This window comes from Fundulus heteroclitus, chromosome 21, assembly GCF_011125445.2.
Source record: "Fundulus heteroclitus isolate FHET01 chromosome 21, MU-UCD_Fhet_4.1, whole genome shotgun sequence".
Classification (NCBI taxonomy): domain Eukaryota; kingdom Metazoa; phylum Chordata; class Actinopteri; order Cyprinodontiformes; family Fundulidae; genus Fundulus; species Fundulus heteroclitus.
Window position 1 is genome coordinate 31,315,601 of NC_046381.1, and position 27,680 is coordinate 31,343,280.

Below are 27,680 nucleotides of genomic sequence, written 5' to 3' on the forward strand. Positions count from 1 at the left end.
CAGTCATTTGATTCAAAAAGTGAAATAACAGAACGATCTACTTCATGTATTGTTTTTTTTGTTGTTTTTTTTGTTCTTTCAAGGCAGGTTCAATGATTATTGCTCGTAGCTAGTGAACATCTAAAATTTCATTAGAATAATACATAGGACCAATAAAAAAAGCATTTTTAATACAGGGATGTTATGTTATAGCGAACACTGATAATCTGATATTAGTTAGGCACACAGCCGTTGATACCCTCTACAAAAAAACACAAGCCTCAAGTCTGGTGGCGAAGCATTTTGGAAAGTTGAGTGGAAGGAAAAAATGTGGTAGAAAAGGTGCTCAGGCAACAGGGATAACCAGAGCCCTGGAAGGATTGGGAAGAAAAAAACTTACTCAAGAGTTTGGGTCAGATTCATGAGGCCTGGATTTAATTTAATCTGGAAGGCAAAGACTCAGAGTCTGTGAGGGAAGAGACACAGAATCTAAGTTGTTTGATGCCCATGCTGTCAGAGTCTGCTGGTGTGTCCGCTGTGTTTTATCATATCCAGTGAAGACTTTTGTCATCTTTTAGCATGTGAGTATCTGACTGCAGACGCTATACGGTACATACACCTTTGAGTTGACCCATTTACCGAGACGCACCTGTAGACCTGCTACAGATTTGGGTGCGCTTTCTGAATAGGGATCTGCTTAATCACTCTGCCTGCTGCCTGCTTATCATCCACTTAAGAACAATGGCGGCGAGTAGCAGCTGTGAGCTCTATCTGGCTATTTAAATGAATGAGATTAGCAGTGGTGCTAATGTTCCAGCACTGCTTAATGATGCTGAGCTGCAGATAACACTCTAAATATTTTAATCCAGAACCTCCCAGAGGGTTCGCAGACAAATGTGCATCCATAAGCCTGTCTGCACACATCTGTAGCTGCATCTTTCTGTTGACGTTAAGTTGATCCAGTCTCACCACACAGTCACGCTGAACTGGGAAAATATCCTTTTATTATAATTTCTTTGTGTCGTTTTGCAGCACAGTAGACATCATATAGACAGGATTGTTTCCTAGACGTGTCAGGCATGTGCCATCATCCAACATCATAAACCAGCTAATGTATGGTGTTTCATGTTAGGCGCTGGCATGAATATGCTGGGGGTCCAGGCTGCACCCATCCACTTTTGTGATGTCTTCTATGACGTCACTCTTAGTTCTATTAGTTTTACAAACTAATAGAACAAGACTCTAATAACTTAATCAAGAAACTAATGGATCATTTAAAGATTTACACGACAGAAGATGCTCACGCGTCCATCTTGCCAGGTGATGTACAAACCATGTGTCTGACTTCTCAGCAACTTTGTCGCTGACTTGTCTGTCTGGTTAACTCCTTAGTCTGCATGGTGTGATGCCTCCTGCCTAGTGCTGCTGCAGCCTCTGGGGCCTCTGGGAAATAGGATGAATTTGTGGCTCACATACCTCCTTCATAAAAGAGTTACTGATCAGAAAGAAGTATATAGGGGCATAAGAGCGGTGGAGAGGTACACGCCTGATCTGATGGGTGGTATGAGCGCCAGGCATCACAAAAAACAAAAAATCTTTCATGTACAGATTTAACGTTTTAACTGACTGGGATCTGCTGAGCCCGACTAAGTAGGCGTTCAGAGTAAGGTTAACCCCCCCCCCAACCAACACCACGCCAGTCGGATTTGAAAGAGCAGATAGAGACTGTGAAAAAAAGCTGGAAAACATCATTTTGGGATTTAATATATCTTGGTCATCCACTATTTTTGTGACACTTTGAAATAAAGTGAGAGAAAAAAATTGGAAAAAAAGCAGACAAAAGCCATAACCGTCAGACATCAGAAGGTGAGGCCGTACGGACTGATTTGACGGGACTCAAAGAAATAAATAAATAAATAAAGACGCCTGGCAGTCTCAAATGATAGGAGAGGCCTTGATGAAAGTGTCAGGAAACTCAAAGATAATTTGCAGCGGCAGACAACCACGGGAAACATTTTGTCACTTTCCTGAAATCAGCCATTAAACTTTTCTTCCTTAATAATCATAGACCTTTAAGATGGCCTGTCAGTGAAGGTTATGAAAGACAGGGAAAATTGCCAGTCTTTCTCCGATCCATGAAAGAGGAGAGCGTCGATTTTACTTTTTCTATCTTCAGACAGCGCAACACAGAGCAGCACAAGAGGACGTGCAGTTTGTCCGGCACAATATCTTGCGGGGACACATTTTCTTTACTCGATGCCCCCCGTTCTTATTTTATGTAAATAAAAGTCTGGGTGCAGTGGAAGGCAGCGGCTTATCTGTCAACTCTGACTATTAACCTCAGTGACGAGCACAGGCTGGCTGCTTTTATCTAAATTGAAAAACAGAGTTATTTGAATATCATGGGGAGAATGCAATATACTGCAGCGGGGGAAAATCGCTTGCTTTCCCCATTTTTCTCTGCAGAGATAAGACTGTATTTAGTGGCTCGCCGACAAAGCTTATGAGAACAAAGCATTTCAGGCAAATAATTCCTTCTTTTTCAAATGTCCCCCCAGCTCTTTTAATGGAATCCTTTAATGGTGAAGGGAAATTTATATCGAGTGATTACTCTTGTGGCGTTGCTGTGTTATTACCTGTCGGAAACTGTAACGCGGCTGTCGCTCTGTTTCCTGTGTATGTGTGGTGTCATCGCATAACAGCCACAAAGCCCTGCAGGAGTATTTATACCCCTTGAACCTTACGACATTTCGTCACGCCACAACCGTGAACCTTACTCTATTTTATTGAGATTTTATGTGATAGTCCGACATGATGTTGAATAATATTTGTGAAGTGGAAGGAAAGTCGTGGAGGCATTTGGATTCAGCTTCCTTTACTGTGATCCTCGAAAATCTTTTGCAACTAACTGTGTTTAAAAGACGGGGAAGGATACCTTCCCATAATTCTGAGCAGCTTTCCTCAATAACAAATGATTTCAGTGGCGGAGACTTCAAAACACCCTACATATGTGCAACATGCCCACTGACTTTAGGGTTAGGGGACAGGGAAAGGCGTATTTAGCAGGGGGGGTGTTTTCTGGTAGGTGCCTTAGCAGCTATACCCTTCTTGCTTCCCTGTACGTCCCGTAGAAAAGCATCCTCGTTCATGATGCAACCACCACCATGTTTCACTATGGGCATAGTATGAGTAAACAAATGAGTGACAAATACGGACGACTAGTGCTGTTTTAAGCAATTAAGTGCCAAAAAGCACAAGCTCAGGCGGGTGTTTTGGTTAAAGTAGAGGAGGTCAGCTTTGCAACTGATTGAGAATTACCAACCAATTTCATTATTTTACTGATGTTATTTCTGCATTCTGTTATTTCTGTTATTCAGACTGAAAAACTTTCAAAACCTCAAGGTTTACATCATTTACATATTTATACAACAGAGTCTCAATCACTGACTGAGAGGAAAGCTGCAGATGTTTACTACTATCCATACTGAGGCTATAGGAGGAAGAAAATGTTGAACAGAATAAAATAATAATTCAGGAAAAATATCATCACATTACAAAGTTGAGCAGCTTTTGGGCTGCCCTGTGTAACAACAGGTCCTTTTTCATTACATGTGAAAAGCCCCAGGCTTTGAAAAGCCTAACAGGGAATTTCAGATTCCCGAGGCAGTTTTGAGTCTTTTTTTTTATTAATTTAACTCCGTGAAGCAAACTTTGGAGCAGATCAGACAGTCTCGTCTCCCATTTCTACTTCTTTAACATCCCGCCCCATACCACTGTGGTCCCATACCTGTGCAGGCAGAGAGAAGCTTGGCTTTCTTTTTATTTATTTATACCAAACTGAGCAGAACAGAGTGGAGCCCGGCAGAGCAGAGTGGGCGGATTTGGGTAGGGCAGGTGTAAAAGGGGCTAATGAGGTGTAACGTCATCTGTAAAACCAGTTGTGTGTTCTCCGTCTTGCTCTGCGGACAAGTGGCAGGATACAGATACAGCAGCTTCTCAGTCTGCTGTTGTCTGCTTGGCCTATTGTGTCTTAGTGCTGCCACCTGATGGACCGGAGGTGCACTGCAATTTTCTTGACACCTTCCCCATACATCGTTGGACTGATTGAGATAATTGGCCCCTGGCAAATGGAAATGCATCAAAATTTAAAGCCTCTGACTTTGGTTAACCCTTTGGTAAACCCTGTGGCTTGCAATGGAAAAGGGGTTATTGCTTACTTATTAACATTTTTAATATTCATATATTTTAGTTTTACTTCTAATGATAGTATACTGATGCTAAGCAAGCATTGACTATAATTACTGACAGAACACAAAACAGTTTTGTAAAGCATACATATATAGATACTTACATGTCTCAACGCTGTTCTCTTCCTTTGGTAGGACACCAGATTTTATATATGATTTGTCTATTGCTGCTCGGAAGCTCTCATTGCAGCCTCGCCCCCTGATGATCCCTGAATGCCTCCGTTGGACGTTGAGCTCATTATTCACAGGAACTTTGGTGACAGCTTTCTGAAGACTCTCCAGGGAGCTGGACTTTTTTCGATCCAAGGAAGATTCGACCTGTTGCTCTTCAGAACCTGTACAAAAAGTTAACAATGTTACAAAGGCTATCGGATTTGTTTTTTAATATTATACAAACGTGAATTATGTCTGTAAATTTTGGAGCCCTTGCTTTTCAGTATGTACATCATGTTATTTGAGTTAAATTTGAAAGTTGTCCCAACGAAGCTAAGTCAGGAAACAGACACAGTGTTTAAGTGTATCAATTAAAATCAGCAGAAAATGATATTATTGAAAAAACAGCCGCTGCAATGAGGCTTATTTCTCAGAATAAAAGTAAACCTTAAGCAGGTATTTAACATGCTTTTCATAAAGCTCATATTTTATATTAATATTTCAATAAAGTAATGTTCTCATGTTAAATTAGATTTTTCATTAGCTCAATACCTCATTAACAATAATCATAACTAACAGAAAAAAGGTTTGAAAACCTCGGTTGGTTTGTAATTAATCTATGTAAGGTGTTTCAGTTAGTGAACTAAGTTACTGGAAAAAAAAATACTTTTCAATAATATTGTAGTTCATTGAATTTGTCTATACCTATTTGAGAATTTATTTAAATTAGAAATAAATATATCATATCATGAAAGATTGTAACACTACTGAAAATGAGATGATTTTATTACATTACCGGTTCAAATGTTTAATCTAGCATTACAGTTTTTCATCCTACCTTAATGGTGTATTACACACACATTTAGTTATTCATTTAACTGTTTAATTTAAACATGTCCTTGACTTGGATGGTAGATGTGGCAAACGTTATATGCTGGATGCCCTTCCTGACGCCTCCCTGCTCATTTATCCGGACTTGGGACTGGCATAAATGGGACAGAGGACAGTGTGTCCCTTTTGAGGCTGCATTTTTGGACTATGACAATTATTTATTTCTGAGATTGTGTTCCTTTTGGCCTTTGATTCCATTTTGTGGCCAGTGAAGTGTTAAAAACAAAGGGATAGATCTTCTCCAGAGCCATTTACTGATACAAAGTACAATTCTACCTTTGTCTTTGTTGCTGATACAAATGAGCCAATAGCAAAGTATTTACTGTACCACAGCATTACAGTCCTTTTTCTATGATTCTATATACTGTAGTAAAATAAAATAAAAATGCTAAAATAGACTTATTTTGCCATCTGCTGTTTTTTTCCTTAGTTTCTCAGAGGCATGCATAAAACACAGCATAAACATCTCATGCTGTTACACAGAACTCCTTTCATGAAGTTTTTACCTTTGAACGTATCAGACAGTGCGTTGTTATCAGCTACAAGGAGATTAAACAAGTGAAGAAAAACATAATAAAAAGGTTCTGGGGTTTGGGTAGATTAAGCCTTAAGCATTAAAGCTATGGTTGGATGTGCAGTTCAGAAACACTTTCTGTACTGGGTGAAATGGTCCTTCCATCCAGAAAGTAGTCAAAACATCATGTATTCAGAAAAAGGAGGTTAAAAAAATTTGATACTCACCAATCCCTGCAGTTTGCACCAAAAAGCAGGGATTGGTCAGATATTTGGTCCTACCCTCACTCTCCTCTGTCCCTTAAGTTCTGGGGGTAATAGCCTTATCGATTGGTTGTTCCACATCTCAGTCATTCTGAGGTGCTCACATAACACCAGTGTGCATCCACGTTTCTTGTTAGTTTCCACTTGCTTGCTGCGAAGGCACACTTCTAGTGATTATGTGTCCGGTTAGCTTAGCGGTTAGCTTATGTGTTAGCCGTTCATTATAGTTCGCTGCTCTCACTTTATACTTTGAACATGGCTGAGAATCGCAAGAACAAAGAAGCAAACCACATAAAAGTTTATGAGAAGAAGAGGAAGGCCTCCGTAGAAAGAAATAAGACGAGAGTGGATTTGGGAGACTTTTTTCACACAATCTCTCTAAGGAGCGGAAGAGCAGGTAAGATGGTTATTGAAAAAGGGACTTGGGGAAACTTTGGGAAAAATCGGCAACACTACCTTTAAACTACAACAGGTTTACAATCTCATATAATAATCAAATCATTTATATGAGCAGTGCCTGTGCAAATTCTCAGTTATCCGGGTCATCGCACCAGCAAACAGGCTTGATTTTTGCTCAGTTCGTTCTGAAAATCTTTTAATACCCATTCAGCAGATGAGCAGTAGCAACATCTGAGAACAGCAATGGGGCACCCAGGCTTTTGTGGGAAGCGTTGTTATTTACGTAGCAACTAAATTTTGGACAATAACTTAAACGATTAACAAGACTGTACATTTTTAACACAACAAAAGAAACAAACAGAAAATGTTCAACCTTTTTACGTATACCACAGCCATTTTCCAGACCGCTATAATTAATATTTTCTTCAGTACTTTTAAGGAGTTTGTTTAGGTAAGCAGCCATGTAAGCAGAGCTACTCTTGGGTATTGGTATTTCATTTTGTCAGGGGGCATCAGTCAGATACCAACAGTTGTAGCCTTATACAGCTGTGGGTAAACAAGCAGCCCTGTTGTCAGTCTTCTGTCCCTTATTTTCCTCTTGGATTCAGCATACAGCCAGTTACTGTTCAAGAAGGTTTATGCATAAAGGAAGTGTCCTTCTAGTTCTCTAGATTATATAACACCCCAACAAGTAGTGCAACTCAGCTGTTGCCTCTTCAGCGGTGATAGGTTGTGCAATACAATGTATTTTAGGACATTTCCCTTGGGTTTTCGACATTATACAACTATGGTTTGAGCTCTATCACACATGCAAACAATTTTTGGAACCCCAAAGGAAAATGCAACTTTCGATCAAAATGACCAGGATCGGTGTCACATTTAAAGTGGTCTAAATAAGACATGCCAACCACTGCTGGAGATCACGTGGATCTTTTGGTAAAGAAAGCAAATGCTACTATTTGTTACTCAGGAAAGCTGCTGTACAAATCCCAGTTTGTACATTTAGACTCTGAAGACTAAAGAGTTTTTGCTCCTTCTTTGCCAAATACTCTTGACATGGCCATATGGTGTCAATAAATCCTACTGTAAACAATGTACTCGAGGTGCTGCTTGTGGCCATTAAAAGATCACCTGATTGGGACTGTGAAGCTTTTACAACCACCTCTTGTTGTTAAAACAGCGTTAATAAATCAAGCAAGTAATATTAGGGCACTGGTAATGCAGGGCTCTGCAATCCTACACAAATAACTGTATTTGTGTAGGATTGCAGTGGATCAAGGCTCTGCAATCCTCCACAAAAACTCATAAGGGAGAATTAAGTGAGAATCTCTGTTTAGGCACTGGAACTGTTTGAGAGGAATAGCCTGAGGTAATCTCTAATCTATCAAGATTGCCCTGTATGTAGCTGCATCCATCTTCCTACTACCTCCAACACCCTTCCTAGTCCCTGTTAAAGTGAGGCATCCCAAAAACTTGTGCAGTGTTTCCGGCTACATGTCATGTTTTGTGGTCCATAAAATTAATTATTTGTTCTTGGATCAGAGCACCTCCTTCCATTTGTTTGCTGTTTGCTCTACATAGAGTTAGTTGGCTTTCTTTCAACAGTGCTTTTCTTCATGCCGCCCTTCCATAAAAGCCAGATTTGTTCTGGGCCCCGGCTAATAGGTGTCCTGTCAACACATTCTCCCATGTGAGCAGAGGAGCTCTGCTGTTTCTTTACAGTTAACTGTACGCCTCTTGGCTGCTCAGTACATCTGCAACTGTACCATGCTCTTTCCATTTTGGGATGAGGATGTGAACAGGGCTCTGTGAAATATTCTTGGAATATTGTTTTTAAAACCCGAGTCTGCTTAAAAGTTCAGCTCAACTTTAACCCTGACCTGTCCGCTTGTAACAGTCACTGGAGCATTTGGTTCTCAGGCTAGATTCGGCAGCACCACAAGGGCTTGCCTTTTCCCTTTTTCTGTTGTAGCAATCCTGAAATGAACAAACTCGTGCCATGCACCTTTACGAGGAGACACCTCGCTTTGTGTGGTTGATGTAAGTATCTTTTGAATAAAGTGAATGCATGGAATGCATTATCTACGTATTAGCTGACTCACAGGCCAGACTACAACTTCAAGCTAAAAAAGCTAACCACCTGTTGCTAGCACTCTGTCCATGGGTCTGTCCAAATCCAGCGGCTGCGTCCGTAGGCCAAATGTGAGGGCCGGTTACACAGCGGTGCGCCAAAGGCTGTTCAGATTTGAATGGTCTTGAAATGCGGCCCACAAATCCTGCTTCTTTTCCCCAGATTTGAAGGACGGGTCCGGCGTACCCTCTGTGGCTAATTCTATCCCATGATTCATTGTGGTTTAAGAAAGATTGTTTTACTGAAAACAGTAACAGTGGAGAGGAGTGAAAAGGCTGAATAAAGTTGGATGTATTATGCTTTCTGTGATTGAAAATTAACTTTTAAAACGTTTTGGGTCAAGACGGTAGGTGTGGAAACCTGAAATATCTGCTCGGTGTGTTGACATATGGCTTTACTTTAAAAGTGCTCAGTCGCGTTCGGACATCCCCGCTTCCACACAGCCGGCTTGCCTCGGTGTCTTGCAGGTGATCATCCACGCAGCCTACACTCACTATGCCGAGACAGCGCGCCCGCCTCCTGGGACCCAAAGTACCAGGAGGGTTAGGATTAGGGTTGTTAAAGGTATTACTAATAAACAAATGGTACTTGTGATACATTTTATTTGGTGGTATGGTCTATGAACATATAGATTTTGTTAAACTACAAATAGCGATTGGATGAATGAGAGTAAAATGAAATAACAAAACAAAGACATTTTAACCAAAGCATTACGATGTGTAAAGGGAAAAATAAAACCCATGTAGTTATTTAGAGGAAACAGCGAGATTAGCCTGTTGGGCTCAGTTAGTTCAGCTTCACAGCCGTGCTTGATGCTGTCTTGGTTGCTAGGCAGCAGGTGTTACACCGTTGTAAGGGCTAGGCCTTCCAGTTCCACAGCCAATCTCTTCCAGTCTGTTTTTTCGAGGCCGAAGTAAGACCCGGTCTACAATAAACTTTTTAAATTAGGTTTCTACCTCTCGGACATTTGTCTGCTATAAAACTCTCAGTGTGATTTCACTTGGTGATTGTAATGCTATTGACAACACCATACATACTTTAACTGAGGAATTTATTCCACGCCTTGATAGTTTTGGACTTGCATTGACCTTCCCACACATGCCCAAGAACGCATTATTGATCTAGCTTGATGTTCTGGTATGACTCCCTCTAAGTTCGCTGCTTCTAATTTGCACATGTCTGATCATAATTTCCAGAACTCAGTAATTTTGTTCTCTTTACATAATATCAAGAGCACTGATCCTTCTGCACTCTCAAATAAACTTGTTTGAGAGTACAGAAATTCTCCTTCAAATACAACAATTAATTTAGTCCAAACAGCCTGGTTTCTCACTACAAGGGCAGTCTTCAAAGTATTCTGAATGAACTTGCCCCTGTTAAGAAACACACCGTTCACTCCTCCCTCTCAGCTCCCTGGTATATTCTCAAACTGCACCTTTTCAAAGCTAGCATCATAACATGGGGATCGCTAGTCACAAAAATATGATCACAGACCATATAAAGCACTATAAGGATTTGGTCTGTTAAACCAAACCAGTCTAATATGGCAATCTAATTAGCTTGAAGGAAGGGAACACTAGAACTTTGTTTTCTACAATTAACACCATATTACGACTTCCTGATACTCTTCCATCTCACATATATTCCAGTGATACTGCAACAGATTCAGGGACCTTTTTAATGCAGAAACTGTTACCATCCATTTGGAGGTTTCCACTCTACAATCCTCCTCTTCTGTTCTTCCATCTGTCTCCTCCTATTACCTCTCTGTTACAACTTCCTCAGCGTTGTCATCCTTAAACACAAGTCTTCCAACTGTCTGCTATTATTATTATTATTATTATTATTATTATTATTATTATTATTATTATTATTATTATTATTATTATTATTATTATTATTATTATTATTATTATCATCATCATCATCATCATTATTATTACCACCACAGGGGTTAAAATAAATACAGGGCTACATTTAGGTGACTCCTGAGGACAGCTGGTTGCCCTACATTTTATTCAGTGATATATGAGTAAAGGGGGATTGTTTACATTTGCTTCACTTTCAGAGTTTTATTTACACAAATTTTAAAAACCATTTAATTGTCTTGTTTCTGCACCATTATTTCCTAGTGTGTGTCAGTAAAAACCATGAGCTGCAGAAGACATCTTGCTGATTGAGCTTTTTTAATCCATCCATCCATCCATCTATGTGAACACATTGAAGTTTAGGGTTGCAATGCGACAAAATGTGAAAAGTTCAAGTGGTATTGATTTTTTCGAAAAGCACTATGTAGCTTTTTTATATTTAAACAATAAATTCCAAACTCTCTCCTGTCAAATCCTTGCACATGAGGCTGACTATTTTTCTGCTTTGTTTGCCACTAACAGGTCCTCACTGAGAGAATGAGTGCTTTGCTATCATGTCTGCCAGCTATAGATTTACGTGTCAAACAAATCTAATAGGCTCAAAGGTCAGCTGTTACTTACCGGTGTTGCATTTTCAGAAGAGTAAACGTTGTAATACTGTACATCGTTAACACCAACTTTTCCCCTTTTTTGTCAGTGTTCATTAGACAATACAGTGCAGAGCAGCGACACTTCATACAGCACAGCACTATGCTGTACTGCATCAATTTAGCTAAGAGGTTATACATCCACCTTCATTTGCAAAACACCCAGAGGATTTGGATTATGGACGCTGCAGTTTAAAAGATTCATTTTTAAACTCAGTTTGTTGAAGCACATCGTCAATTTTACTAGAATGACAATCATGAATGCCAGAAGAGCACAGAGAGTTTTAGAAAACACAAAAAAACACTAGAACGACAAACAGTTATGAAACGGACCCACGTTGAACTCTGGCACCTCCCCTCCAGGTGCATTTCCTCCCCAACTTCCTATTCCTCACACATCGATCAAGGTAGGGATTTGTGGAGCAGCACTGACTCCTTAAACAGGAGCGTGATGAATAATGTACTTTACTCCTGATATAAACATGGACATTTGAGAATAGCTTTCATATTTTGTGATAGCCCATCATTTTTTTGGATTTTTTTCAAATATGGCTTATTATTTAGAAAAATAACTTATTATGAACAAAAATTTTAAATTTTTGTTCATAATAAAAAAGTAACTTTCTCCCCCTCACAGACAGTGTAATGTCATTGTGTAAAGGACGAGAGAAAGAGCTAATTCAGGAAAGCCAAACTGCAGCCATGCAACACGCACAAGAAATCAGTGTTTCATAGGATAAAGCTTAAAGGCTCAAACAAACATTTCTTCCAAAGATTTAAATACAAAAATAATTGTGCTTTTTTTTACGTTCCACAGAATTCACACAATGCTCTGGCAAGGAAACCCAAATGACACCTGCTGTACTTGTACAGGGAATTATCCTTCTGCTTGGTATTCTGCCTACAATCCTACTCATCATTGTTTCTAGTCAACGCTCTGGATGACTGAGAGGAGCAAAGACCCAAAGAGGAATGGGTGAGCGAAGCAAAGAGAGAGAGTTTGCACACAGACCCAAATGCCTCCAACCTGCCTTTGTTTTCGGCCCTGGCTCTCCTGGGAGACTTTGACGGACAGCTCTCTGTATACCAGTCTATTATGTGATTCCTATCACACAACGGGAGCCCCACTGCGCCGTTCTTCATCTCCTTCGTATTCGGAGGGTAGAAAATACATATTCTCCATTTGCATACAGACTCGAGTTTGCCACTCCCAACACGTCTGGGGGAGAAATTAAAATGATCAGAATGGGAAAAGGAGACAATCCAATCAAATAGAGGGGCAGTGCACCTTGAAATTCATCATGGCTACAAACAAAACGGGCGAATAGTGTGAGTTCTTTAGCATGATTAAGGCCAAGGACAGTTAATCGGAGACAACCTATTGCTATTAAGGACTGTCAAGGAGATATGGCAAACTCTATGAATAAATAAAAAGCAGTTATTACAGCGACAGGAGCCCATAGTATAACTAGAACAGCTAAAACTATGCTTACCAGCCATTATTTAACACAGGCCCGCGTGTTCAAAGATCTGTGTACAGACAGGTTTTCCATTACACATAATTTATTCAGAGTCTGGGCTTTAAGTTGGGTGTTAAAAGGGTAATTAGCGTAAAAATAGCCTCTACGGTGGTCGTATAAAGGCCAAGAGCTTGTATCCCAATGGAAGAAAGGCGTCTCTGGGTCAGCTGTGCTATTACGTCTCTGCTAGATGTGGATCATTAACCTGATGGAGGATGTCCTCTGCAGGCTGAACATGCCACAAAACATTTGCCCTTATTACCTGAACTTATGTCTGATATATGAATTAAGGATATTTTGGCTGTGTTTGCTTCACTAACCTGTCGTGTCTGAAACATGGGAGTCACTCCTCATGCACTCCTTTTCTAAACAGTCAAATTCCTAATTCCAAAATTCAAAATTACTTCTTTCTGCAAATAATCTTTGCCTATAAAGCGGATTTTTCTCATTCTGATCCAGGAAGGAAATTCAAATGCTAGCAGTGCCACCAAGGCACTGGTGGCACTGATCATTGTCGTCGTAATCGGAAAGTAGGTCAAACCTTAATTTTCACTTTTGATGTAGGCATCCAAAATTCTGAGGTGAGTTACTCTTCCTAAAATACAAAGAGATAAAAACTTCATTTGAAATAAAATAATTAAAACAACAATATGAGGTCAACTTCTTAGATGGTGTCAAAGTCCAGGGAGAAGATACAGATTTTAAGAAGGGATTTTAAAAAAGTCAGGGAAGAGGCCTGTTTGATGTCCAAGGGAAGATCATTCCATAATTTAGGAGCAACTACAGCAAAGCATGATATCTTCTGAGCTTGTGCTTTGTCTTTGGCACACTAAGGACCAGCTGATTAGCTGACCTGAGGGAATGGGCGGGTGTGTAGGGATGTAGTAGCTCAAACAGGTAGGACAGGGTAAGCCAACTAAGAGCTATAAGAGCTGAATAAATAATGTTAAAATTAATACTAAAATGTACAGGCATGCCAGCGCAGGGAGGCTAAAAAGGGAAATTTAGTCAAACTTATGTGTGCCAGTTAACCTGTGAAGTTAAGATATACAGGAATCATTGATTAATTTCTAAAGTGAGTTACAGTTATCCAGCCAACTGGTAACAAAGACATGGAATACTGTTTTGAAATGCTGCTGAGAAAGTACTGACTTCACTTTAGCCCGCTACCTCAAATGAATAAAAATAAATTAATAAAAATAATTCCACAACTGACACCCCTGGGTCTTTCTGCATGGAGTCTGCATGTTCTCCCTGTGCATGCGTGGGTTCTCTCCGGGTACTCCGGCTTCCTCCCACAGTCCAAAAACATGACTGTTAGGTTAATTGGCCTCTCCAAATTGTCCTTAGGTGTGAGTGTGTGCGTGAAAGGTTGTTTGTCCTGTTTGTCTCTCTGTGTTGCCCTGCGACAGACTGGCGACCTGTACAGGATGTACCCCGCCTCTCGCCCAGTGAACGCTGGAGATAGGCACCAGCACCCCCCGCGACCCCATGAGGGATAAGCGGTTTGGAAAATGGATGGATGGATGGGAATTCCACAACTGCTCTGATGTGAGTAGTCCACTATCCACTTTGACCACTAGGTTTAAAAGCAGTTCCATCTTAAAAAAAACAAAAACAGAAACACAGCTCTGTCTTTTGCCTCCGTAGCGAGTACTGTTGCACTTTTCAGAACCTTCTAGCAAAGTTTTTTCTTCAAAAAAGAGACTAGCAACAAATCTAGCGACTTTTTATGTGTTATTATCAACTTTACATAAAACCAACAACTGTTCTACATTTACTCTCTTGAGAAAACAGCAGGTCCCGCCATGAACCCTCCCTACTTCTCTAGGAGCTGTCTCACAGGCAGACAGCAAATACACTCCGATCCGACACCGCAAATGAATCACAATGCGCAAAGCTGACGGTGATGCTGCGCTGGATTACAAAGTGGGAAATAAATATGGTAATTTATAATTGGACTGATCCTCCACTGCCTCTGCAGCACCAGCTTTGGACAGTCAGCGACTTGAGCCAGCAGCCCAAACTGATGAGGTTTAAAGCCTTCCTCAACCTTCGGAAATGAGGGGGGGTGAAAAATTCTCCACTTCAAAAGACAGAACCATGGCGTAACAACCAGCGTAACTTCACTCTGGCAAATCATCAATCTAGGTGTTGATTTTCCCCCATGTTGAACACAGCCACACACACCCCTCCCCCATCCCACTTATCCCCGCTCACTTTGGTGGAATTTATTGAATTTGTCTGAGGCGAGAATATGCCTTTACATGGGGGTGAGTTACACTTTAAGAATGAAAACAGAGGGTTTGGTGAGTTGGAGTACTTATTCATATATCTAGGTATCATCCATGTCACAACGAAAAGAGATCCCAAGAAGAGGGGGCCTAAAACTAAGCCCTGTGGGGCCCCATAAGAGAAGAACAGTGGAGGACACATGGTCCCCAAAGCAGACACGGCTAAGTAGGACCTATACCAGTCTAGAGTTGCACCGCTGATGTCTAAAACTTTCCGGGACCACACCAGAGGACAGTTCAATTGAGCAAGGGGTTCTCTATGTTGTGGAAAACCCCTTTAAATAATTGAGGAGCAATAGTACTTTCTGAAGAACCTGTTGGCTTTAAATGACTAACCACCTCCTGCACAGATGACACAGTTTCAAAGCTGTCAAAAACACCAGAGCAGGGCACTAAGACTGAGGGAAGAAGGTGAGATCTGGGCCACGATGGAAATGACTTTTTCAATAAAAAAAAAAGTGCAAAACGTTTTCACATGCAGCAGGCAAAGGTTCAATGCAGTCTGTGAGCGAAGCATTCGGAACAAAATCAAAAGTTTTAAGTAAAACACAAAGATTGTGACTCTTTGATTTAATCACTTTAGACAGGTGTTTTCTTTTAGAGTCTTACACAGTGTTTTGGTAACGACGGCAGCAGGCCTTTAATATTCTAAATGCCAGCAGTAATTTGTCAATTTCCCATCTGTTTTCAGCGCTGCCAAACTCTCTCTATGGAGCCTGAGAGTCATTATTTAACCAGGGTTTAGACTTGGTTCTAGAATGCCTGATTTTTAATGAGTAAAACCATGAGCGAAGGTTCGGGGCTTCAGGAGATTCACCCTGTTCAGGGAAGAGGAAAGCAGGGACCGGTGCGGCTGGACCACATCAACGCCTGGCTCTCACAGACAGGTACCTGCCAGGCATCGATGTGGTCCAGTACACGCTGCACGAAAAAACAGGCGAGACACCAAAACAAACTTCTTAAATAAGCTGGAGTAAAGTGTCCCGGAGCAGCCTTTATTCTCCCCAGCTGACATCCGCATTTGCCAGAGCGACGGGCACACTTTCACCATAGATGTAGAGTGCAAACACAATACAGCTCAAATTTTGAGTCTGGTGAAGTCCAACATCAACGGATCTTCTGCATAAAGTCTGATGTCCATAAACCATTAGATGGTAGACATTTATGGTCAAACTTAGCCAATCTAGGTAGCGACATGCGGTGAACCTTCCACACCGATGCCACCCCAAATCAGAACTGAAGACTCCTCCTTTATACAGACAGCATTGTGCTGTCTCATAGCAAACATTGTTATTGGGTCATTTCTCCAATGTCTTGAATGTCTGTCTATGAACCATCATTCTGTAGAAGTGGCAGTACTGGAGCGTCATTTCTCTGTGGCATACAGTCTTCTTAGTCCAAAAACAACAAATGCATTTGTGTGACACAAACTCTAACAAAGGGAACTGTAGAGTGTATACCAATTATCAAGGAACAAAACTTCTATGCTTCCCTGAAAAAGCCTACTGTATGGTATTCAAAATAAAAGAATTTGTAAACTTGTCTAACCTTGGAGCCTTGAGGACCAGCCTGGCCTCGGTCTTGGCTGTGGAAAAGTGTGCCACGTGTGTTTTGTGACTCCGTAGAAGGCTCATGACTGTGAAAGTTAAGGCTTTTTGTGGGGTGCTGTTGAAATAGAGTGAATAAGAAGTGAAGTGGAATTGCTTTTAAGGGCCATCCGGTTTTTGTAAAACTGAAGCAAGGAGAGCAGACTATATGTATACTTCTTTTACAAGTCAACCCTCACCTATGCTTCTGAGATGAATGTTATTTGGAAGATATTTGAAAGAACAAGTTCCATGATACAAGAAACTGTAATAACCTGGGGTCTACCTTAGATATAGGCTGAGGAGTAGGATGGATGGATGGATGGATGGATGGATGGATGGATGGATGGATGGATGGATGGATGGATGGATGGATGGATGGATGGATGGATGGATGGATGGATGGATGGATGGATGGAGCTAACAATTTGTAGGTCATGATGTACTCCACCACCAAAACCAGCCAGATTTATTTTATTCCAAATATCCATGTGTTCGGCACCGTTCTGATTCAACTTGAGTCACACATCTCAGATCATCTGTGTTAATTTAATGGGTTGGATTCCCTCCAATATGCTCCAGTCTGAGGTAAAAATGACCTGATTGCGAGGGATCAATTGGGAGAGCTGAAGAGGCCAACTGGCAATGAACATCTATTAATTGAAAAAGCCACTCCAGCGCCTGGCTCCCTTTGGCCTTCCATACTTCTATGAGCATGAAGTGTTTTTCTTCCATTTGCACCCAGAATGAGCACAATGGCACAGGTTCCCACATCTGTTGCCAATTCTGTGTTCAATACCACAAAAAGTCTCACTCAGCAAAATGGAAAAACCTCATTTGATTATGCGGCAATTACATCAACACTCTTTGCAATGAGAGTGTAAAGGGGCCAGGATCCCACATCCAATAATGGCTGGTTATGATCTGGTTATGAAGAAAGAATAGGACTGCTTTTCACCATTCTCCTCTTCACCTACAGACCCAGCCTAAGGTTGTCTGAATTAATGATGACAGTGTCGAGCCTAGCTGCTCACTCCCAGTGACCCCTGAGTTGCAGTTAATCTCATCAGTTAGTACTTAACATAAATAAACAGTTATTAGTTGGTGCACTCGATACCGTGTTAATAAGTAAAGGAAAAAGAGGTCAGAATGTGAAGGATGGATTCAATTATCCAAGTAGAAAAAGATATTTCACCTGATGTAAAAACCTGTCCATCATGAAGCTTCCAATTGATAATATACTAATACTGGAAGACGGGATATCACACATCTTTCTTTCTTGTCCTTCTTCACTTAATCTTGATAGATGTTGAGCTGCAGGGAGTCTGACAAGTTTAACATATTTCAATAAAGACAGGCCTGAAACCTATGGCGCCTATATGCTCTTGTGAGTACGGAGGAGTTGAAAGATGTTGGAAGTGATGGGAGAAAAAAGAGGAACAAATTAAAACTAGCAAATGATGACATTTATGAGGACTGCTTCAAGGCCTAGGACTCACAGTCAATCGGATTAAAGCAAAGGAAAAGGGATACATGGTTTAGATGTTTTTGCTTTAGTAAATGAAAATCAGAAAGATTTTCTATCAATCAATTTTACCAGCTCCCTTTATTGCAATAAAGCAGCAAATTATGGGGCAAAATGCTAATTCAGAATTCAGAAACTGAAAAGAGAAGCCCGTTGTAAAAGAAACTGAAAAAAAACTGCAGCTTTCATTTTCTAATTACCAGCGGAATTTGTGTTTATTTAGCCCAAAAACATCCAAAAACTTTGAATCTTGTCGTTGTAACACAATCTGGGTTAGGTCAAGAGGTAAGAATACTTTTGCAAAATGCTTTAAGACTTTTAAGGAAAAATGAGGCTTCTTCTCGCAAATTGTAAATGGTTAGCAGAACACCATCTATCATCACTCCACAAATAGTGGAGGAGTGCTGCTTGCAATCCCTTCTAATGACACACCCATATACAGACGGATCCTGATAATTCAAAAACTGTAGATCAATAAGACGAGACAGCCACCAGAGTACGAGCTGATGACCCAGTTTCTTTTGCAGGAAGAAACACTGTATGTCTTCAACTAATCAAATTGACGGATAAATGGCGTCTCTAGTCTGGAACAATTAGGGAGCTTTTTTAGATGAAATTTGTTGATAAAATATGCATTTACGCTGAAGACAGCATCATCATTACAGTGAGTTATCTCAGCATCCTTTCTGCTCTCCTCCTGCTCTCAGCAGCGACAGTCAATAACATTTTCAACACAAAGCACAGAATGGAAACCGACTTAATGCTCCGATTGAAACCAACCCAGTGACCTCTTCTTAACGTCTTCATAAGCAGCTTTATGTGGAGGCCCCGTCTCTGAACTTGATATGGATACTTAGAAACTGCTGATTGATGTAGCAATCCAGGCATCCCACAGAAGGCACAGGGAAGGTTTCCTTCTTTTCAAGGGTTTAACTACCAGATTGAAACAACCATCTTACATGGACAGTAAAGATTTGTATACGTGAGCTACATAATGGGTATTTAATTGTTTTGATTCTATATAGGTATGAAAATATATAAAACAATTTGACATATCCTACTAACTAACTACTAATTATCCTCCACTAACACCTTGTCACTGTCCAGGCGGTTCCAACATACCAACCACCTGTGAATTCAGAAGATAGAGATCCAAAAAGCTAACCTGACCCTAGCCAGATTGATATCACTCCGCCTAACTTCACTCAGATCCATCTGGGACATCGCCCATAGAAAGTGATTTCTCCAACCAATTTTATTGTCTGGCCAATCAGGACGCAGGGCTGGAGTTTCATAGATGTGACGTAGTGGAGAAGCGACCGTGATGTGAGACTGTTTTGATAGCAATGGCGGCTCGCATCGAGGAAGCATTGATGCTGCTATTTCTTCAGTGTTGTCCTATCTACCTAATATTGTTTCATTAAAAGAACATCAGAGAACGCCTCTGAAGGCTTTTGTTGGTGGAAACCATGTTTTCGCCCTTCTGCCGACCGGATTTGGCAAGTTTTGTTTTCTGTGGCGCGCCCGCGGCGGAGCGGTTAGCGTGCCTCTAGAGCCGCAAACACATAAAAAAAAAAAATTAAATTTAGTTTTTTCCTGCGTCGCTCTCATCAGCATCACGGGTTGGTTGGTGTGAGTGGTTGAAATAGCACGTCAATAAAGATGACAGACAAGTGGCTTATCCAATCATACGCAAGGATTTTTGATAAGGCCCAGCCTTTAATAAAGGCAATTCCTATGGCGGTGTCCCAGATGTATATGAGTGAAGCTAGGCGGAGCAACATACATCTGGCTAGAGTCAGGTTACCAAAAAGCAGCCAATTAAAGAACTGTTCCTTAGAAAACTTAGATGAATAGGGAAATAAGCTGGTGACTGAAAATGGCCAACTTCAACTTGAACAGACCCTCTGGGTGGAAATTTTAAAGTCTAACCTAATTTGTGTGAACACCAGATACATACGTGCTACCAGGTCAAGCTAGCAACAACGCTGTTTGTCGTAGAAGTCGTTGCCACGACTATAAGGAAAATACTCAGATTTAGCTATATTTGATAATAAGGTTTAAAGAGAAAGTCGGAGGAAACACTTTGGACATTATTTAAAAAGGGTCCTAGCTGTATCGTCTGTGGAGACATTTCATCTGTACCTTCAGGTTGCTACAATGAAGAGCTAGACTGTGACAGAGGAGTGCTGTCACATGTCTTCCACCCAGCAGCCACTGGACTTCATAACCATCACAACTCCCAACAGCTTGTTTCCATTTATTTTAAATAATATTTTGATCTCTTTTTGCATCATACATAAACATTTGGAACATTTCTTTAGATTGTCCTAAGCAGTTGCACATTTCATTGAATCCGAGTATGCTACTAACTATAGCCTTATGATGTAAATTTGCCCTTATTGTACAGTCTCTTATTCTTATTTTATGGTTTTTTTATACATTTACTTTTTTGTATGTCCGCATGCTTCCATTTGCTACACCAGAATTTCCTCACCGAGGGACAGTAAAGTCTATTCTATTATATTCTGTCTGATGTTGTGAACGCAAAGGTAGAAAGGTTTGTATCCATTCAGCAAAATTCCAGCTTAAAGGATTGCTGGCAGCGCTCAAAACTTACCAAGATCCATGCTTTTGGACTTGCGGTTCTTGATGATGTCCAGATGAGCCGGGCTGTCATACTGCTTGATGCGCTTTTCTGACATACTCTGCCGGGCGAAGCCTTCCCTCTGGAATGCAACATCAGGTTCTGCATCTGGACTCAGAGAACTGTAATTCATCAGGGAGAAAGAGAAAAAGAAAAGAGAGACAGTTTAAACATAATGTTAAGCAGTTTATTCCATTGCAGGATTTGGAAATGCTGGTTAGATCTTCATCTATGTAAGCGTCGTGGCTGGCGCCTCTCCTGTGTTACAACTGTAGAATAAAACCAACTTCTTCATATTTACACAGACCTCAGCTCATTCAGCATCAAATAATGAACACTGACATTCAATATTCACACATACATAAATAAAGTTTAATTTTTTTCATTTCGATGACTATCCCAATGAAGGCCACCTTCACCTCTGCTCACATTTAGAATACACCTTAATTAGAAAAGAAGAGGCTGGGTGAAGATGTGTGATACCCCAGTGAGGTGAGAGAGCTCCAGGGTCAGGGCCACTCAATTCCCATCTAGCCCTCCCCCTTTAAGATCTTCAATATCTCTGTCTGGATCTTAATTAAAAAAATCTGATATAAAATGGTAGGTTGGGGGAGCAGACTGTACTCTCTGCATAGAGAAGTAATGTTGCCATTTACTCAGAGAAATTAAGATAACAATGCTTAACCATATGGTATTTGCCTTCGATGCCTATCACAGTGTTTTTGATTCTATCACCGATCATATGCCATGCCTGTCAGAGATTTACATACATTATTCGTCAGAGTTAATTTTGTATTCATTTTCACTTTTAATTATGTATTTAAATTAGCGTTTTGACTTAAGGTCCTTCGATTAAACAAGATATGGTTTCAATGGGGGGAAAGAATTGGGGGAACAAGTCTGAACTTGCTGAATTACACATACATGCTCATATATTCTTTTAAACCTCATATATTAATTGGCCCCGCAGTAAGTTGCAGATAAACCATATTGACTTTGTAGTCCGGTATAATGGTGCCTGGGTATTGGGCCCCTGTTCTTTTCAAATTATGTAAAGCTCATTTAAATCTGACAGTTTGCTGGCACAGAACTAGCTTTTATGCTCAGTTTAACCCGGTCGTGTTTAGGGCCATCCCAGAGCTTAATAGTTCTCTATGTTAGCCACTCTAAAACTAGTTATGATGGGTGTTTGGGATCATTGTCCTATTGAGAATATGAGAACGATTTAAAAACCAAGTCTGTAGTTATGATTATGGTAAATGGGCCAAATTTCTGTACCGCTTTACTAGTCCTACCGACCACTTAAAGCGCTTTACCCCAGAGCCACATTCACCCATTCATTCTGTTTCCAAGACAACTCCTCTCCCCACCCAGCCTAGGGGACATTTATCCAAAAATTGCTGCATAAGTTTGTATGTATAATAAAATGTAATAGTACATTTGTGCCACAATTGAGTGCATGGAAACATCCAACACTGTATTAAGACCATTAACCTACACCAGAAATGATATAAATAACTATAACATGACTTGTAAAAAGCGTAAAGTATTTGAGATGTGTTTTTGAAATAAATCCCACTGGAGCAGTCGTTACTGTGAGCTGTTTCACTTTGGCATTACTGACACCTGTGATACCACTTTACAATTAGGCTCCGTTTATAGAGGCGTATAAATGGTTTGTAGACATGTTATTAATTAATCTGTAAATACTTTATTAATAACTGTTTATCATGCATTAATATTTCATGCAAAAGTATGAATTTCTATGCATTTCATCTAGAATTGCTATATTAAATATTTCAGTTTAATGTACAGCTCTGTAAGTTCAGTAAGCATTTGAAAAAATGTAATATTCCACTTTATGTCACGGTGTACACTTTACAATAAGGCTACCTTTGATAGTTGTGGATGTTAATAATACAGTGATAACGTAGATAATAACGTGGTACAGAATTATGTTTACAAATGCTTATTAAGCTTATAAGGTTGTAAGACTGAAATGTTTAGTATAGAAACCCAACATTAAATATATGGAATTTGAAATGTTTTAGTCAAATATTTGGTTCACTATGTGGCACGAAACTGGTCAGATTTATCTCTTTCTCGCCCTTTATTAATGCATAATAAACAGTTATTAATGATTCATAAAGTGTTTACAGATTTAATTATAATGTCTACAAACCATTTATACGCCTCTATTAAGGGAGCCTTATTGTAAAGTGGTACCACACCTATTTGTATTTAAATATTTCTTTTTCAGCATGTCAACCCTATTTAACAAAATACCTGCTTTGTGTGTAACAGAGGGGCTGGTGTCAACTTGTCACTTTGCCATCGACCATACCTGACAATCCTAACTAAGATCAGACTGCCTCACAGGGCCAACTCCAGATGACACAGGAAGAGAGCGAGGCGGAGTGGGAAGAGAGGAATGACAGCACAGATGTATTATTCATTTATTCATCATCTTTCGCTTTTTTTTCTCCCCTGTCATCATTCCAGGCCCACAAAATCAGCTTGCCCTCTATTTTCCTACTTCCACAAATGTCATTTGTCAGAGCATGACTGAGACAGTGCAGGCTAGAAAGGACACATTTTCACCCTGAATTTAGATTTAATTCACTCGTGCTCGCGTTGCCTCACTGGAATGACTGAACGCACGGAGCAAAGGCAAAGGGAGAGGACCGCGGACGCGTTGCCGGTCAGTTATAGACACTTGATGAATGGCCGACCGTTTGGGAGAGCAATTATGCAGACAAATGGTCAGCATCCGCCTTGTCTGGGTGAAACGGCGAGGAGTCTGTGGAAAGTCGGAGTGCAGTTCGGGGAGACAGCTCTGCAGTGGTGTCAATCCCCTTAGTGGGGAATCAGATGTGTTTAAGCTGGCAACACTTTTGATTCGGTTTGAAACATACAGACGAATGCACAGCAGGGTAGTCTACAGCAACCTGATGAGAAAAGGCTGCTGCATTATCAGAAGAAGCAGCTGTCTTAACTTTCAGTGAATGTTTATGGAACTGTGCTACTAATTCTGATAAGAAGCTTTTATCAAGAGACGCATACATCATAAATAGTAATAGATCTAATCGTCTCTCTGACCTTTAAGCAGTCCACTGATTTGTGCAGATACTAAATCTAATAAACAAAAGTCCATCCATCCTTTGTCTATACCCACGTTTCTGTGCCCGGTGGCAGGGGAGCTGGTATAGACACACAGAACAGACATCCACTAGACCATATAGCCAATCCTCACATGAGTCAAGTCATTTAAATACTGACACGCTTTCTTTGGATCCTTCGCCCTGTACGTGCCTCCAGCTCATCTTTAATAGTGTGCCAAATCTAGATAGATCATACATTTCCCGCTTTCACCTTCCATAAGCAGATTTTAAAAGCATTTTTTGCCAATTCTGAGCAGATGGTTTCCTCTCTGTTTAAAATCATCCCATCATCTAAAATTAACCAGAGCTGAGTGTTGCTCAAAGGCAGAGCCGCAACTTTAACTTGCATTTTACATTAGTGCTCCGATGGCTGCCTTCCTCGCAGGAAACTAAACGTGTCAGACTTGCCTTGTCGCAAAGTGGTGCTTTCTAAAAGCCCAACGTGCTGACAATTACCCTAGTGACTCTTGTATTTATTTATTTTTTTTGCTTTCTCTATCTATAATTAGCTTCCATGCAAAATAAGAACAACTTAATAAAAACAGTTTAGAAAATCCAATCTTATGTTGAGTAGAAGGGGGAAAAACAATTGAAATGCCTCAAAAAGAGGCTAGAGGAGAAGGCAAAGCCCAGCAAGGTGCTTCAGAAATGTTCTCCAGAGGATTGAGTGCTCTGATTCAGCTGACTGGATGGCTGAGCAGTTGATAGCCGGGCCGGAGAGCTCGAAGCTGCCTTCAGAGCATAAAGCTTTGAGTGTGAAGTTGGTAGAGAAGTGCACCAGAGGACACTCGATCATCAAAACGTTTTAGGCACTTTGGAGGAGCACTTTTTATTTATCTTCAGCAAATAGTAGAATAATCATGTGGTGACCTCAGTCAGACTGACCAATGAATATCATACCGTGACCCTACCAAGTTAGGCTGACACCTTTTGTGTAGAGGTGACTGCATGTTCTCCACATGCATAAGTGGGTTCTCTACTTGCATCCACAGTCCAAAAAGATGCATGTTAGATATAAATTGCCTTTAGATATGCATGTGTGAGAGACTATTTCTTTTTCCTGTGCATCTCTTGTTCTGTGAAGGACTGAAGACTTTCTCCAATGGCTGCTGTAGCTCACTCTGGTTGCATACAAAGTTTTTATGAAAGATTATCACATCCTGCTGGTGTATTAGTTGTTGTTTTGGCATTTTACGCTTTGTTTTTGCTCAATCTGTTATCAAATAAAGCCTTTCTTGATTACTTTTAATAACAGAGGAAGTACAACACTCTGCATTCACAGAAAGGGATAAAACAAGGAAGCGGCTAACGGCTATTAGCATCTCTTAGTGAAACGATGCAAAATGGTCCAAGATCAAGATAAAAAAAACTGCAAAAAATATATGATTCCAAGAGGGAAAAGACTGGAATGTCGCTGGGAATACAGTATGACCGTTGGTGTTCGATGAAGCAGACACTAAACCTGCCGAGGATCAGATGTGACCGCAGAGTTGATATTCGTGAGGAAATGTTCTGATATGATTCAATTCAATTCAATTCAGTTTTATTTATATAGCGCCAATTCATGAAACATGTCATCTCAAGGCACTTTCCAAAGTCAAATTAAATCAGATTATACAGATTGGTAATAAAAAAAAGTCCTCTCTAAGGAAACGCAGTAGATTGCATCAAGTCTTGAGAAGCAGCATTCACTCCTGAAGAAGCGTAGAGCTACAGGAACAGTCGTCTGCATTGTCCATGGATTTGCAGCAATCCCTCATACTGAACAAGCATGAAGCGACAGTGATATGAGGCTCTTAAAGTTGCTGTAGATCGTTTATTTAATTAATAACGGTTGGTGTTCGATCTCGTTGAGCTGCTGCTTTACTGCGATGCATTTCAGAGGGTCAGACCCGGTCCAGTGATTTATCAGTTAAACAAACTGGCATAATAATAGTTGTGCGATACTGCCAGTAGATGACGCCACGTCTGTTAATATCTTATCATTGTACCTGTTGTGGGGCTATATTTTGCCTCAAAATGGATGCTTGATGTATCTAACCTTGTTTTATCATGATCAAACGGTTTTTGGTCTCGTTTTAAAGCATATAACGTGGCTATATACCTTTAAAGACAATTCAGTTTTGGCAGAAGCCGGCAGACACCAGCCACAAAATTGTGATTAGTGCATCTTCAGTGAACGGGGTTATGTGAGATTCAGCTGCAGCATAATCTAAGAGGCACAGCATCCAGCGTGTATGCCGCACCATGAGCATCATGCAGTGAGCTGGAGGTAAACACGGAGAGGGGATTGAAAGAAGGAGAACATTCATGACATGTTTGCAGCAGCAACATCCCAATGAAACATACTCAGTATGCACACAGCTACAGGGCACTTGTGGCATTGCTGGAAAAATCCATGTACGTGGAAATGTGTACTACCTGGCAAATTAAAGTCACTCCCATCCCACATGAACTTTACGGATTAGTCAAACAGGGTGTGTGTGCATGCACTGTGGGCCTTTTTGCATGCCTGCGTCATTATGCTGATAACTCGATGAGAGAAGCATGAGCTTAATGGAGCACTTGGGAATCTGAGCTACCCTGCTGACGATAGAGACTATTGGGGAGTCAACTGAAGTAGGCAGCCTGCCTGCAAACTTTGTTTGCTCGGGTCTGTGTGGACCTTTTCCACTTTATATGTTAATTTGTGAAATTGTTTACCAGCCAATGTGTATCTAAACACTCGCGAGACTGAGTGTAGCTTTGTGTGTTTGTGGCTGAGAAAAATGTCCGCCTGTGTGTCTGACTGGAATCCTTTTGCCGTTCCTGCAGGTTGACAGCCTGTGTCAGGGCTGCCTGCGAAATGATGTTTCCACCTGTGACATCTCATAGAGACGGAGAAGGACACAGTCTAGTTCCCTCTCTTTCTCACTGTCTCTCTGGCTGTCCAATTCTCTGTTCTCTTAATAAGAACTGACACCCATTCTCCACCACGTCAGCCTCGTCCAGGAAAAGGTCCAAACCACGCCGACCGCTGATGCAGAGCTCCATGTTGTTTTCTACTCTTTCCTATTCAAATATAAGACTTTTCTCATATCCAATTAAGATATGCTATGACAATATCCTCCCAGTAGTTTTTTTTGTTATGCTTATCAATTTAAGATGTGTAAATTACTCATAAGGGCTCAGTAAGGTGTGCCATAAAGCAAAGGGTCACCTGGTTGCACAAGATAGTCAGTAAACACATGGACAGACAGGTTCAGAATTGATGGAAAAATGGGTGGAGCTTAATCCAGGGCAAGCCTGGAGACATGTTTATTGGATGATACAGCCCACATGACACTGGGGCGGAGCTTCACCTTCCAGCAGCAGAACCAAAACATACATCCAAAGCTGCAAGACAAGGTTTAGATCAAAGCAAATCTATAGGAAGAGATGGAGATGATATTAATGGATGTTCAGCATCCAATATGCTCTTTTACAAAGTGAAATGGACAAAAAAATTAGATTGTGGATGTGCAAAACTGGAAACGCCTAAAGGCTTGCAGCTGTGATTGCGACTAAAAGTTCAACAAAGTACTTTCTCAGAAGGCCTAACTTCACGTGCATGCCACACTTTTCAGGTTTTAATTTCAAAACAACTTTAAAACCACGTATGCTGCTTATTTCACGTCACGATTATGTGCTACGTTTCAATATTTCATCACATAAAATCTTAAAATAATTTGTTGAGGTTTTGGTTTTATTATTGCATATATGAACGATTCAAAGGGTCCCCTCATCCTGTAAAGCCTAGGAAGACTTGCTGAGGCGATCTAAAGCTATGACAGCCATGCTTGTGTTGCATGTGCAACCCTAATATAAGTGTTTGAG

The 27,680-nt window shown here is 40.6% G+C and overlaps 1 protein-coding gene across 1 annotated transcript in view; it reads right to left on the minus strand.

Moving 5' to 3' along the window:
* Positions 1 to 27,680, minus strand: part of LOC105928002 (partitioning defective 3 homolog) — a gene marked incomplete in the record, with an annotated part of 353,527 nt that overhangs the window by 142,234 nt on the left and 183,613 nt on the right. The window contains 2 exon segments of the mRNA XM_036125173.1: positions 4,331 to 4,561; positions 20,638 to 20,786. Coding sequence (XP_035981066.1) covers positions 4,331 to 4,561; positions 20,638 to 20,786 — 380 coding nt within the window.